At 38.2% G+C, this 14047-nt stretch overlaps 1 protein-coding gene across 1 annotated transcript; it reads right to left on the bottom strand.

The window, feature by feature from the left end:
• Window positions 1–11327: 11327 nt before the first annotated feature.
• LOC101599404 (olfactory receptor 10Q1) lies at window positions 11328–12287 on the bottom strand. Its single transcript, XM_004667598.2, has one exon. It carries the CDS (start codon window positions 12285–12287, stop codon window positions 11328–11330), a length of 960 nt encoding a protein of 319 aa, XP_004667655.2.
• Between the last annotated feature and the right edge of the window lie 1760 nt (window positions 12288–14047).

Here is a 14047-nt window from a genome sequence, read left to right as displayed (position 1 = left end):
CTTTTGGTAGGGATGTAAAATCATTCAGACATTATGAAAATAAGTATGGAACCTCCAAAAATAAATAAAATAGAATTATCACATAATTCAGCTATTTCACTATAGTTGAAAGAGTCAAAATCACTATTCAGTTGAGATACCTACACAGATATTTATTATGGCCAAGTTTTGGAGTCAGGCAAGGTGCTATTAATGGATAACTGGATAAAGAAAATGTATATGTATACAATACTTTTCATCCAGAAAGAAGAATGCAATTATGTCTGCATGTAAATGACTGGAATTGGAAGATATCATGTTCAGAAGAGGAATATTTTTTTTTTGTTTTCTCTTATGTGTGAATTCTAGAATATGAGCATGTGGAAGAAGAAGGAGAGCTAGTAGAGACGCAGAAGTGGATCAGATCAGGGCGTGAAGGGGATAAGAGAGGGCAATGGGGGTGATTATGGTCAAAGCCTATTATGTGCATGCATTATGTGAAAATACCACAGTGAAGTATAAATGTACAAAATTAGAATATACTAATAAAAACTTAAAATATATCATAAATAATAAAATATAGTTTCAAATGCCCTAATATACTTAAAATTCAGTATCACACAGTGAATAATTGATTCTTTTTTCATTGAATAATAGAAACCATTATTTTTTGCCAAATATTGAATTTCTAAGTGTAGATCTGTATAACACTTTCCTTTTTGTTCCCTTTTCTAATTTTTAGGTCTTTACCCTTCTTAATACCATGGGACTTACAGTAAATTTTATTACTTTCAAATTATCCTCCTTTTTTCTACATTTGAAATTTACTGTGCCTGGTGTGGTGGTGCACAACTTTAATCCCAGCACTTGGGAGGCTGAGGAGGAGGATCACTGTGAGTTCTAGGTCATCCTGGCCTGGAGTGAAACCCTGCTTTAAAAAATAATTAATTTTGCTATTAATCTGTAGTTGATTTTCTAAATGAACTACAAGACTATTTTCATAAAATTAAAATTTTCACCTTGACTTTTGATTAGAAAAGAATTGGGCTTAAAAACATGTGATAAATTTGTTTGCAATTTAAAAATTTCCCCCTTGTTTTTCAATTTATTGTCCAAGTTAAGTCCTCTACTGTTAAAAGCTTTTAGTTGCATGTTAGTTTCTTTTCCACTTTTAACAGACATACTATTAACTTATTGTTAGTGCTTTATGATATTTCTTACAAAATTAAATTTGCACATATCTTTTAGATATATCTGCAAACTTAATTTGTTTTATCAAGTTTTCTAGATATTATTTTATTAGTTCAGTGATTTTGTTTAGTAGTTTATTAGTTTTACAATAACATAAGTGAAATGGCAATTTCTTTCTTAAGTTATGAGAGAGAGAGAGAGAGAGAGAGAGAGAGAGAGAGAGAGAGAGAGAGAGAGAGATAAGAGAGAGAGAGAGGGAAATAGTGGGTTTTCTTATAGCATTTTCTAATCTCCTACATTTTTGTTAACCCTCACTCCATTCATTCTTTCATTCTTCCCTTCTCTCCACACTCATTCATACTTAACCCTTTCCATCACTAGTACCCTTTCTTCCCCCTGCCATTGTTTTCATATTGCTTGTGTTCTGCTGTCGCCTTCCCTTAAGGCCTGCCCTCACCTTAGCGCTTTTCTAGCTACTTGATCTCTACAGATGCTTCAAGTTGAACTTACATGCCTGTAGATTCAAAGCTAGTATCTGCATATAATAAGTCCTAATGAGGAATCACACATATATCTATTTGACTTTTAAAAATATATTTTCATTTTATTTCTTCATTAGAGAGAGAAAGAGGAAGATGATAGATAGATAGATAGATAGATAGATAGATAGATAGATAGATAGATAGAGAGCACACACAATGCCAGGGCCTCTAGCCACTGCAAATGAACTCTAGATGCATGTGCCACCTAGTGCATGTGGCCTTATGTGGATACTGGGAAACTGAACCTGGGTTCTTTGGCTTTGCAGGCAAGTACCTTAACCACTAAGCCATCTCTAGCCCCTGGTTGACTTTTAAAAATATTTGAATTTCTTTAAATATATTGAACTCTTCAAAGCCTTTAAAATATTTGTTGCCATTGCAAGCTTATTTTCCTTTAACATATAATTATTTACATTAATTGACTTTCAAATGTTATACCAGTTTATGCTTGTAACATTTAATTTAGTCAAAGTCTATCAGTCATTTTGATGCACTGTGACATTTAAATGACGATGATGATAATGATATATTCATATCTCTGTTAATATAAATATATTAATAGTTTTCTTTTTAGTTTAATATATTACTTGAGGTGTTAATCATTATTAAAATAAACTTTTATCTTTTATCAATATTAGTCTTATAACATTTATTTAATATTAATACTTTAATTCCACCATATTTGATATTGATATTTTCAACTTTTTTTGTTTATTTTTATTTATTTATTTGAGAGCGCCATATAGGGAGAGAAAGAGGCAGATAGATAGAGAGAAAATGGGCATGCTAGGGCCTCCAGCCACTGCAAATGAACTCCAGATGCATGTGCCACCTTGTGCATCAGGCTTACATGGGTACTGGGGAGGCAAGTCTCCAACCAGAGTTCTTAGGCTTCACAGGCAAGCACTTAACTGCTAAGCCATCTCTCTAGCCCAGTACGTTCAACTTTTAAAAAGTCAATGTTAGTTGGATGTATCTACATCCACCTACTTAATTAAATATTTTTAAATCTATTGCATAACAAGAAAATAAATCTGGATTTTAACACATAATCTAAATATGTGAATTTAATGTGGACTACTTAGATGTTGGTTTTATAGTTCTCTCAGTTATTGTTCGATTGGCTAATTTTCTTTCACCTCTTCTGCTGATTTGAAAGGTAATTATGGTGTGTCTATTGTACTAGTGGTTCATAAAGCCTAGAGATTGTCCACTTTCCCCTCCCTGCATACGGGGGTTACATGAACATGTGGCCATGCCCAGCTATTTCCATGAGTATTGAAAAATAGAACTCAGATAGTCTCAGATCCTCTTAGGCCCTCATGATTATAATGCAAGACCTCTTAAGCCCTGAGCCATCTGTCCAGTCTCTGTATTTCAGTTTTACTTACTACTATAGACATCTAAATTTATATGATATGCATGGATTCTAGGTTTATTAGAATATTCTAAACACTCTAGACTACAGTGAACAGAAAAACACTGGAAAACTCACAGGGCTGGGGGCGGGCAGGGATGCAGATTATAGGTAGCATAGCCACTAAGAAAACATTGATATCTCCAGCTACACACAATCCTACCTCAAAATACCCATTAAAGATCTTGTTCCTAAAACTTATTTCTAGGTGTACTACTGATAGGATTTGTAGAAAATATCGATAACCTCATTGCTGTTTGTTTTGTTTGCAAGGATAATTCACTATTAGCTAAAGACATGATCATGAACACCCATGAACACATATATGGACATTTAGGTAGAAGTGTTGGACAGAACACTCACTTCCAAGCAAGACAGGGCAGCTGTGATGACTGCTCTGCCCATGATCCTGTCCTGGTCTTGGAAACATGTGTGCACAGTACCTTTGGCTCTGGACACTGCCACTTCTTGACTTCACTTCATGCTAAAGAGTAATGCCTCTGGGATGAATATTATGCTTTAATTCCTGCAGAAGAATTCTCAAACCATTGTTCCCCCCCCCCCCCTGATTTTCAACTTTATTTTCTCAGTATTTGGATTTAAAAGTATTGTCACCCCTCTGGCAGGAGTGAGAAGGAAACTCAAGGTAGTTTTAATCTGCATTTCCCTGATGGCTGGGGATGTAGAATATGGTTTTAGATGTATTTAGATGCTATATTTCTATTTTTGAGAACTCTCTATTTAGTTCCATAGCCCTTCTTTAATCGAGTTGTTTGATTTCTTTTTTTAAATTTTATTATTATTATTTTTTAAAACACTTTTATATTAGTTTCCTATTCTGCAAGTACAGGCAGTTTGGTACCATTATTAGGCTCATCTATGACCTACTCCCCATTGGACCCTCCTTGTTGAGGTATATGGGTCATGCATTGTGGAGTTAGCCCACAGTTATTGGTACCATAAATGTCTCTGTTTATCATGACCCAACTTGTGGCTCTGACATACTTTCTGCCCCTTCTTCTGCAAAATTTCCCTGAGCCATGTTGGGTTCATTTTTGGTGTGCTTCAGTGATGAGGTGTTGGGGATCTCTGAGGCTCTGGCTCTCTGATTTTGTACAAATTGATTTTTCTCTGTGTTGGTCTCCTTCCCCCTTGTGCTGATATCCAATTCATCAGGAAAACAGCGCCCTTGCTTGTTTCGCCAATTTTCTTAATTTCAGCTGGGGCCCTTTTAAGGTCTGATGGGGTGGCTCTCTCCTTAGGATCTACATCTATCTGAAAAAGAGAAGCAGATTCTCTAATGGAGAGTAAGTTAGCACCAGGACAAATGAGATAGCCCTTACTTTTTTTAATAGAGAGTTTAATAGGTGTAGGCCCTCTTGTAGCCCATGATTGATGGTAGCTTGATATTGGAGAGTCGTCTTATGTTTGGATATAGTTCTGACTTATTTTCCAGCTCCAGCTGGTACCACTGAGGGGATCAGTTAGCCGAATCAAGAGCAGTTGGTTCCCCACCATGGCTGTGTGCCACTATTGCACTTGTGTGGGCATCACACCAGGTTATTTGCTGCTAAGTAGGTTGGACCATGAGTTGCTTGAACAGAAATTGGTCGTTTTCCCCAGTCGCCCATGTAGCACCTTCTGGCACTAGACGCGCTGACTGGGGACTGACTCTCTCCTGGCTTCCGGCCATGCCCTTCCATTTTAAGTGTTAGCTGCATATGGAGTCTTCAACAATAGGGTCTTACCACTGATCTTTGGTGGGTCATCAAGTACTCTGACAGAAATCTGCCATTCTTTTAGGAAACCTTGTAGGTTTCTCTGATCAAAAGCTCATTGTGGGTGATAGCCCCATGCTAGTACTGGGAGTTACAGGTCAGTGTCCCCTAAGAAAAAGAGGAAAAAAGGTAACTAATATATAGGAGTTAGAGAGGAGAGAGAGAGAGAGAGAGAGAGAGAGAGAGAGAGAGAGAGAGAAGATGTAGAGGATTTAGGTTAGACTTGATCCTACCCTCTCCAGTGTCTTGTGGTTCAGGTGTTTCCTGTAAGGGCCTGGTGAAGGTTCAGCCATTTGGTCTACCTTTTAGGAGGTAGAATTTTATGGAACCATTGCCGTTTGGGTCTAGATTAGTGTTTCCCACCCCTTCGATGCCCTCCCCTCCACCCCTCTCCATCCTAGTGTCTAGTCCCTGAGATGATTGCTGTGTGTAAGGTATCTTGGGTAGATTCGGGTTAGGTGCTGTAGATGAGTGAGACTATGTGGTGATATTTTTTCTGTGTTTGGGTAAGTTCACTGAGAATGATCTGTTTCAGGTTCAACTATTTTTCCTCAAATTTCTTTGTGTCGTTTTTTTCTTACTGCTGTATAGAATTTCATTGTGTAGATATACCACATCTTAGTTATCCATTCTTCTAGTGATGGACATCTGGGTTGATTCCAGCTCTTAGCTATTAAGAATTGAGCCACTACAAACATGGTTGAGCAAATCTCTTTGGCCTGTGGTTTGAAGGTTTTAGGGTAGATGCCCAGTAAGGGAATAACTGGGTCTGTTGGTATCTCTATAGTCAGCTTTTTCAGGAGTCTCCATATTGCTTTCCAAAGTGGTTGTACCATCCTACATTCCCACCAACAGTGGATGAGTGTTCCTGCTTCTCCACATCCTTGCCAACATTTAGTTTCGTTTGATTTTTTGATGTTTGCTATCCTTCTTGGGTGGAATCTCATAGTTGTTTTAATTTGCATTTCTCTGATGATTAGGGATGATGAACATTTTCTTAAATGTGTGTTTGCCCTTTGTATTTCTTCCTCTGTGAACTGCCTGTTCATCTCTTTGTCCCATTTTGTGAGTGGGGTGTTTGACTTCTTACTGTTTACGTTTTTGAGTTCTTTGTAGATTCTAGAGATTAGGCCTCTATCAGTTGGATAATCTGAAAATATTTTCTCCCATTCTGTGGGTGATCTATTGGCTTTGCTTATTGTATGCTTGTCTGTAAAGAAACTCTTCAGCTTCATATTATCCCATCGGTTGAGTGACTGTTTAAGATCGTGAGCTACTGGGGTTTTGTTCAGGAAGTCTTTTTCCATTCCTATATCATGGAAAGTACTTCCTAAATTTTCTTCCAGTAGTATTCAAGTTTCTGATCTTATATTGAGGTCTTTAATCCATTTGGATTTGAGTGTAGTGCATGGTGAAATGTGTGGATCAAGTTTCAGTTTCCTTCATATGGTTATCCAGTTTTTCCAGCACCATTTGTTGAAGATGCTGTCTTTTTTCCAGCCTATATTTTTTGGGCCTTTGTCGAATATCAAGTAGCTGTAGTTGCTTGACCCAAAGTCCGGGTCCTCAAGTCTATTCCATTGGTCTATACTCCTGTTTTTATGCCAGTACCATGCTGTTTTTATTACTATGGCTTTGTAATATAGCTTTAGAGCAGTGTGGTGATGCCACCAGAGGAATTTCTTTTGCTGAGGATATGTTTGGATATGCAAGGCCTTCTGCCCTTCCATATGAAATTTGAGATCATCTTTTCTATTTCTGTGAAGATCATAGTAGGGATTTTAGTTGGAATTGCATTAAATCTATATATTGCCTTTGGTTGGATTGTTATCTTCACAATGTTAATTCTGCCTATCCAGGAGCACAGGAGGTCTTTCCAGTTTCTCAAGTCCTCCTCAGTTTCTTTTTGAGTGCTTTTAAGTTTTCGTTTTATAGATCTTTCATTTCCTTGGTTAACGTTATTCCAAGGTATTTTATTTTATTTTTTGTTGTTATTGAAAATGGGACTATGTCCCTTATTCCTTTCTCTGTATCTTTTTCATTTGCATATAGAAATGCTACTGATTTTTGTGCATTGATTTTGTATCCTACTACTTTGCTATAGGAGTTAATCACCTTCAGGAGTTTGGAGATGGAGTCTCTCGGGTCTCTTACATATACAGTCATGTTATCAGTGAATAGAGCTAAAGTGTTTTGAGTTTTTGTATATCCTGGATATTAATCTTCTGTCAGATGTGTAGCTGGCCAAGATCTTCTCCCATTCTGTAGTTTGTCTCTTTGCTCTATTCACAGTGTCCTTTGCTGTACAAAAGTTTGTAATTTCATCTGGTCCCAGTGGTTGATCACTGGTTTTATTTCCTGAGCAACTGACTTTATATTCAGAAAGTCTTTGCCAATACCAATATGTTGAAGAGTTTCCCTTGCTTTATCCTCTAGCAGTTTCAGGGTTTTGGGTCTGATATTAAGGTCTTTGATCTAATTGGATTTAATTCTTTTTTAAATGTTTATTATTACTATTATTGTTAACAAGATATTTCTCTCACTTTTGGTTAGAGAAGCTTTTCTTTTCATTTGGTGATGACTTTGGGATGACTCAGAAGGCACCATAGGGCTGGGAAGAAGTGAGAGAGGAGTGTTTAGCACTGAAACATCTCTATGACACCTTCTAAGGTTTAGGGCCCATTGCAAAAGAGGTGGTGGAAAGAATGTAAGAGTCAAAGGAAGGGGTAGGACTCCTGAAAGTGTGTTCCTCCAGACACAAAATGGCCTGGATACTCGTGACCTTGCAGTACCTTACGCTACCTACACAAGACCATCATAATAGGGGGAAAAGATAATGACATCAAAATAAAAGACTAATTGAGAGGAGTAGGATGGAGAGTGGAGTTGCAAAGGGGCAAGTGGGGGAAGAAAAGGAATTACCATGGTTTATTGTTTACAATTTTGTAAGTTGTCAATAAAAAATAAATAAAATTAAAAATTAAAATAAAGAATTTTCATCCCTACCCTGCAAGAAGTGCCATGCAGGAATTCACACATGAGAACCACACTGTGAGGCCCTTGGTTACCTCTATCATTAAGCTGCCAGAAAAGAGTGATGATTTTTAAAGGTATTTTAAAATTATTTATTTATTTGAGAGAGAGAGAGAGAAAGAGAAAGAGAAGTAAAGGCCATGCAAGGGGCCTCTAGCTGCTGCTAATGAACTCCAGATGCATGCACCACCTTGTGCATCTGGCTACTATGGCTCCTAGGGAATTGAACCTAGGTCCTTTGGCTTTGTAGGCAAACACCTTAACCACTAAGCCATCTCTCCAGCCCAAGAGTGATAATTTTGATGTGCATTCTGGCTGGTCTGTAAATGCTTACTGTTTTGTACTGGGAACATATACTTTCTTAATTACAATGTAAGATGAAACTTATTTTAATAAAATTCCCATGAAAGACACAAGAAGGTGGGGGGTAGTAAAAGAATTTACTTCTTAAACAAGTACTTCATCATAAGGGAATTTATATCAAAAACAGACTTCCATGTCCAAAATGTTTGCAGGTAGGGAAGGATGAAGGTTTTGAAAGAAGAAATAGAATTTGAAAGCAGTGGTGAATATTCTGAGGAGAAAGGGTGGAGGAAACCTCTGGTTGCTTTTCATGTTCTGTTTTCCACTTGTGCTTTCTGGAAGCTTCTTTGTTATGGGGCAGCCAGTATTTTCTCATGGGTAACATCATGCTTGACTTGCCCATTCCATGTCCTAAGTCATGATATATTGATATTCCAATCTATTGTTCAATTCCAAAATGTAATTTCACTGAAACTCACTTATGAGAGGAATACTTTTAATTAGGAAGCAGGATCTCCCCTATGTTAAATGAGGCATTACTCACAATACCCAATGTATGAAATCAATCTCATGTCTAATGTATAGTTCATTTGTAGCTGTCATCAGAATAAGGTACACTTTGCAGTTCTTCTCCCTATCTCCATGAGAAATCAGCTTAGAAAATTAAATACAAGGCTTCAGAGATGGCTTAGCGGTTAAGGCATTTGCCTGAAAAGCCAAAGGATCCTGGTTCGACTCTCCAAGACCCACATAAGCCAGATGCACAAGGTGGCACATGCCTTTGGAGTTTGTTTGCAGTGGCTGGAGGCCCTGGCATGTCCATTCTCTCTCTCTGCCTCTTTCTCTTTCTCAAATAAATAAATAAAATATGCTAAATAGTTAAATACATCAAAAGCAGTTTTGAAGGAAATAAAGCAGGAATCCAAAGAAAGCATGCTAGTTCTAGAAAAATATATGTAGTCTTAAGATGTGATGATGAGCGGTCTAGGAACCAAGTAAATCTCCATGAACCCTAGAAATATTTAGAAAATTTCATGGGACTATGGGAACATAATAAGATTTTAGTAAATGTGAAAAATCCATCAAGGATTAAAGAAGAAAAATTTAAAATATGTAAATCACTCCAATTACAGATAATTGTTTTGTATTTCTGTCATAACACTATACATGTAAATGTGTGCATATACTTTAGCTCAGTGGTAGGGTATGTGCCTAGAGTGAGTGAGGCCCTGAATGGCATCTCCGTCATGGCAAAAAATGAAACAAAAATGAGATTCTGTCGTGAATAAAAATTTAAAATCTTGAATTTTTTCACTTATAGGCATAATGACAAACATTGCCCTTGCTCTTAATTACTAAATAGCATATCAAATTTGGATTCTTTCTGTTTTGAATAGTATTGGAAATTAAACTTCAATCACTTAAAAAAAATATTTATTTATTTATTTATTTATTTATTTATTTATTTATTTATTTATTTGAGAGCGACAGACACAGACAGAAAGACAGATAGAAGGAGAGAGAGAGAATGGGCGCGCCAGGGCTTCCAGCCTCTGCAAACGAACTCCAGATGCGTGCGCCCCCTTGTGCATCTGGCTAACGTGGGACCTGGGGAACCGAGCCTCGAAACGGGGTCCTTAGGCTTCACAGGCAAGTGCTTAACCTCTAAGCCATCTCTCCAGCCCTCAATCACTTTTTATTTTATAAATTTAAGAAATAATCTTTTATTTTTTATTTTTATTTGTTTATTTTTATTTATTTATTTGAGAGGGACGGACAGCCATAGAGAGAAAGAGGCAGACAGAGTAAGAATGGGCAAACCAGGGCCTCCAGCCATTGCAAACGAACTCCAGACACATGTGTCACCTTATGCATCTGGCTTATGTGGGCCCTGGGTAATCGAGCCTTGAACCAAGGTCCTTAGGCTTCACAGGCAAATGCTTAACTGCTAAGCCATCTCTTCAGCCACTAAGAAATAATCTTATATTTTCAGTTTTCCTTGCTAATTTTCTTAGATGATATTTTAAGAAAACAACTGTCAATTAAACACCTAAAGAGCAGAAGCTTTTCAAGATCTTGGACATATAATTCATATGACATTTAGAAATTTAAAACCATTTCTTAGGCCAGTTCTAATAAACAGGGGATTATGATCTCACTCCTCATCTAGGTACTGGCTGGACCCCGTGCCCCATAACTCTGGGCGAGGTAAAGCCTGACAGGAACTACTTGTCCCTGGAGGTCACTTAACCTTCTTCCTCAGATATACATTGAAGTTGAGTAGTTGAGTGTCTGTTGTGAACACCAGAGAAGGAAACATATTCTACTTGGGTGTATAGCTAGTTGAGTATTATAGACAGTTTTAGTTTTTGAACCTGAAGTTAGATATGTGAATAAGTGGGGCCATCTCTTGGTTCTGAGGTGAGAAAGATAGTAGAACCATCTGTTGAGAAGATGCACAAACAGCTGCCACCCTTAAGGCGCTGGAAATGGAGAAGAGTATGGAAGAGCCAACCCCTTTGCCAGTCCTTCACAAGACAGAGGCTCATGCGAGCAGGACCGCCACCCTCCCGAGGACCCTCGCCCAGCCAGCACATACGTGGTTAGTGAGTGGAAGCTCATTCCTGTCTCCTACCTGACAGAATGAAAGAAAATGAAGCCATCAGTGGGGGACGTCTGAAATGAAGAAAGTGCGTGCATTAAATAAGCTACTGTTTACCATACCTTCATATTGAACACATGTTCTGGAAAAGTACATTTTATTGAAGTTAAGCCCTCTTCATAGAGTAAATACCTTTTTAAAATATAACATTTATTGCTTAGACGGTTTGACAAAGCTTTTTTTTTTTTAAATCATGCAACAGGTAGGGGAGGTTCCTAACAGCAACAGCTGGAAATCTCCCATACTGAAAAAAGTTTTTCAAATTTAAAATTATTTAAGAACAAGAAAATGAATGTAGTAGGTGGTAAGACACAGATATGTTAAAAATACAGGAAAAATAAAATGGAAAGTTTACAGAAGTAAATATTATAATTATTTGTCCTTGACAGACACCCACCACAGTGCCCTCACACCTCAAGGCTTTAACTGGTGTCAGAGGCTGCTTTGTTCAAGAGTGCGTTCCTCAGAGCCCCTTTGACATCCTTGTTCCTGAGGGTGTAAATCAAAGGGTTGAGTAAGGGGGTGACAAAGGTATAGACCAGGGCGATTTGGCGGTCCTCGTCCTCGGAGGAGCTGGAGCGAGGCCGGAGGTAGACCAGGCTGCAGCAACCGTACCGCAGCAGGACCACCGTGAGGTGCGAGGAGCAGGTGGAGAAGGCGCGCCGGCGGCCCTCGGCTGAGCGCATGCGCAGGATCGTGGAGGCAATGAACGCGTAGGAGACGCAGATCAGCAGGAAGGGCACGGCCAGCACCAGGATGCCCACTACATAGAGTACTGCCTGGTGAACATGGGTGTCTGCACAGGCCAGGCGGAGAACTGGGGGCACGTCACAGAGGAAGTGGTTGATTTCCCTGTGATGTCCGCAGAATGGTAAAGTGAAGATTAAGGTCGTTAGCTGCAGGGAGAGGAAGAGGGCCAGGCCCAGGGAGCCCAGAACCATCTGGATGCATAGCTTTGGGGTCATGATGAGACTATAGTGCAGTGGGTGGCAGATGGCCACATATCGGTCGTAGGCCATGACTGCCAAGAGAAAACAGTCAGTGCTGCCCAGAGTGACAAAAAAGAACATTTGGGCCCCACAGCCAGCCAGTGCAATGGGCGTCTGGGCCCCAAAGATGTTGGACAGCATCAAGGGCACCACCACGGAGGTGTAGCAGATTTCCAGGAAGGACAGATTGCACAGGAAGAAGTACATGGGCGTGCGGAGGGAGCTGTGTGTGCAGACCACCCAGATGATGGCCGTGTTGCCACAGATGATCATGAGGTAGAGGAGGAGGAAGAGAAGGAAGAGAAGCACCTGGAACTCAGGGATGGTGGTGAACACTCGGAACACGAACTCGGGGAGGCCAGAGTGGTTGAGGACGGGCTTCCCAGCCAACATGTCTTCTGCAAAAAGAGCAGGAGTGGTGAGCCCTCATTGACTGAGTTGCTTGAGTTTTTATTTGTAATTACCCATTCAGTATTCAGTTTTCAAGCACAGTGCTGGGGAAGGAATTTGTAATATGAGATGCCATATTTTCTCTTGGAAATTTCAAGAATGGTGCAGATACTCACCTGTGGGCAAGTTCACTGTGACAAAACATGTAGACAGTTCTGGTGAAATATCTTTTGTAAAATTATGTCATCTTAATACAAGTGATATGAGCTAATATTTTCAATGTTTATAAAAGTACAAAGGTATAGTTTTTAGGTTTTTATAATTAGATAAATGGATGCTTTGCCCAATGCTTTTGTTCACATTCTTATTGAGAGTAGTATGTAAAGACCAAGTATACCATTTGATCGACTTTTTCTTTGTAAATAAGATACAATTATTTAACCATTATCAAGATTAAGATATAGAATAATTCTCATAATGCACAATTACTCTTAGTGTCCCTTTCAAACTTGATTTACTGGAAATATAATCATGCTTTTTACGTTAACTGTGTTTTAGTTTCTGTATGTGCTCATGAAGAATAAACTCTATGTCTGCCTTCAAAATCATGGTTGTCTTGCTTTTCTATGTTGCCATGTTCTGTTCTTTCCTTTGATTTATCACATCCTGCATCATAGCTATGCTTTAAATTATGCATGTGGTGTTCACTTTATTTCCAGTTGTTCCATATCTTTATTATATCCTCTGTAATATATGCTCTTCATATAATTCCCTTATTTGAAAAATTTTGCTAAATTTCCAACTGGGAACAGAAATTTTTAGATTGAGACAAAAATTTGCATGACAGGAAACTGTAGAGAATCAGGTTTAGAGAAGACCTTCCTGAGATAAGAATTGATAATAAAGAAACTAAAAGTACAGTGATACAATTAAATTATGCACTAGAACCATAAAGTGAATAAAAAGTGCTTTGTATGCACATGGAAATAGAAAGAAACCTATTAATTAAGCATTTTCAGTATGGCCAAGAAACAATAGGACACTACGTAAGTGTTTAAAGAAAAACAAATTGTGAAAACTTTTATACCAGGTTACAGTGATCCATATTCCAAAGCAAAATAAGGATTTCTCAGATTTACAAGATCTCGATAAATAGATCATATTAAATACAATCACAATGACTTCTCCACAAAGATTCTGGGTTTCGGGCTGGAGAGATGACTTAGCGGTTAAATGGTTGCCTGTGAAGCCTAAGGACCCTGGTTTGAGGCTCGGTTCCCCAGGTCCCACGTTAGCCAGATGCACAAGGGGGCACACGCGTCTGGAGTTCATTTGCAGAGGCTGGAAGCCCTGGCGCGCCCATTCTGTCTCTCTCCCTCTATCTGTCTTTCTCTCTGTGTCTGTCGCTCTCAAATAAATAAATAAATACAAAAAAAAAAAGATTCTGGGTTTCTGAGTTACTAATTAATATATTTAATGCCATGTGGCCATGTGAAATAATAGGCTTTGAATAACTACATAATAAAATATACAAATTACTTGCCTAATGCAAATATTATGAAAAGAAAAAATTTCTTGGAATAATTCTTGATATGTACATATATAATACAAATTACAAAAGTAAAATAATTATATATACTTAAAACTAAAATATATATAATTGGGAAGAACAGGAGAAAGGAAAGTATACTAAAGTCTTCATTCTATGTAAAGAATAATTCAGAAATTATTTCATTTAGATGTGACTAACTAGTGACTTATTT

Source organism: Jaculus jaculus, chromosome 1, assembly GCF_020740685.1.
Source record: "Jaculus jaculus isolate mJacJac1 chromosome 1, mJacJac1.mat.Y.cur, whole genome shotgun sequence".
Lineage (NCBI taxonomy): Eukaryota > Metazoa > Chordata > Mammalia > Rodentia > Dipodidae > Jaculus > Jaculus jaculus.
The sequence above is the reverse complement of the archived record's forward strand: the minus strand, read 5'-3'. Positions and strand labels throughout refer to the sequence as shown.

What these genes read in the sequence shown, in the direction of transcription:
- LOC101599404 (XM_004667598.2), bottom strand. Translation starts at nt 12,287, where the DNA reads ATGTTGGCTGGGAAGCCCGTCCTCAACCACTCTGGCCTCCCCGAGTTC.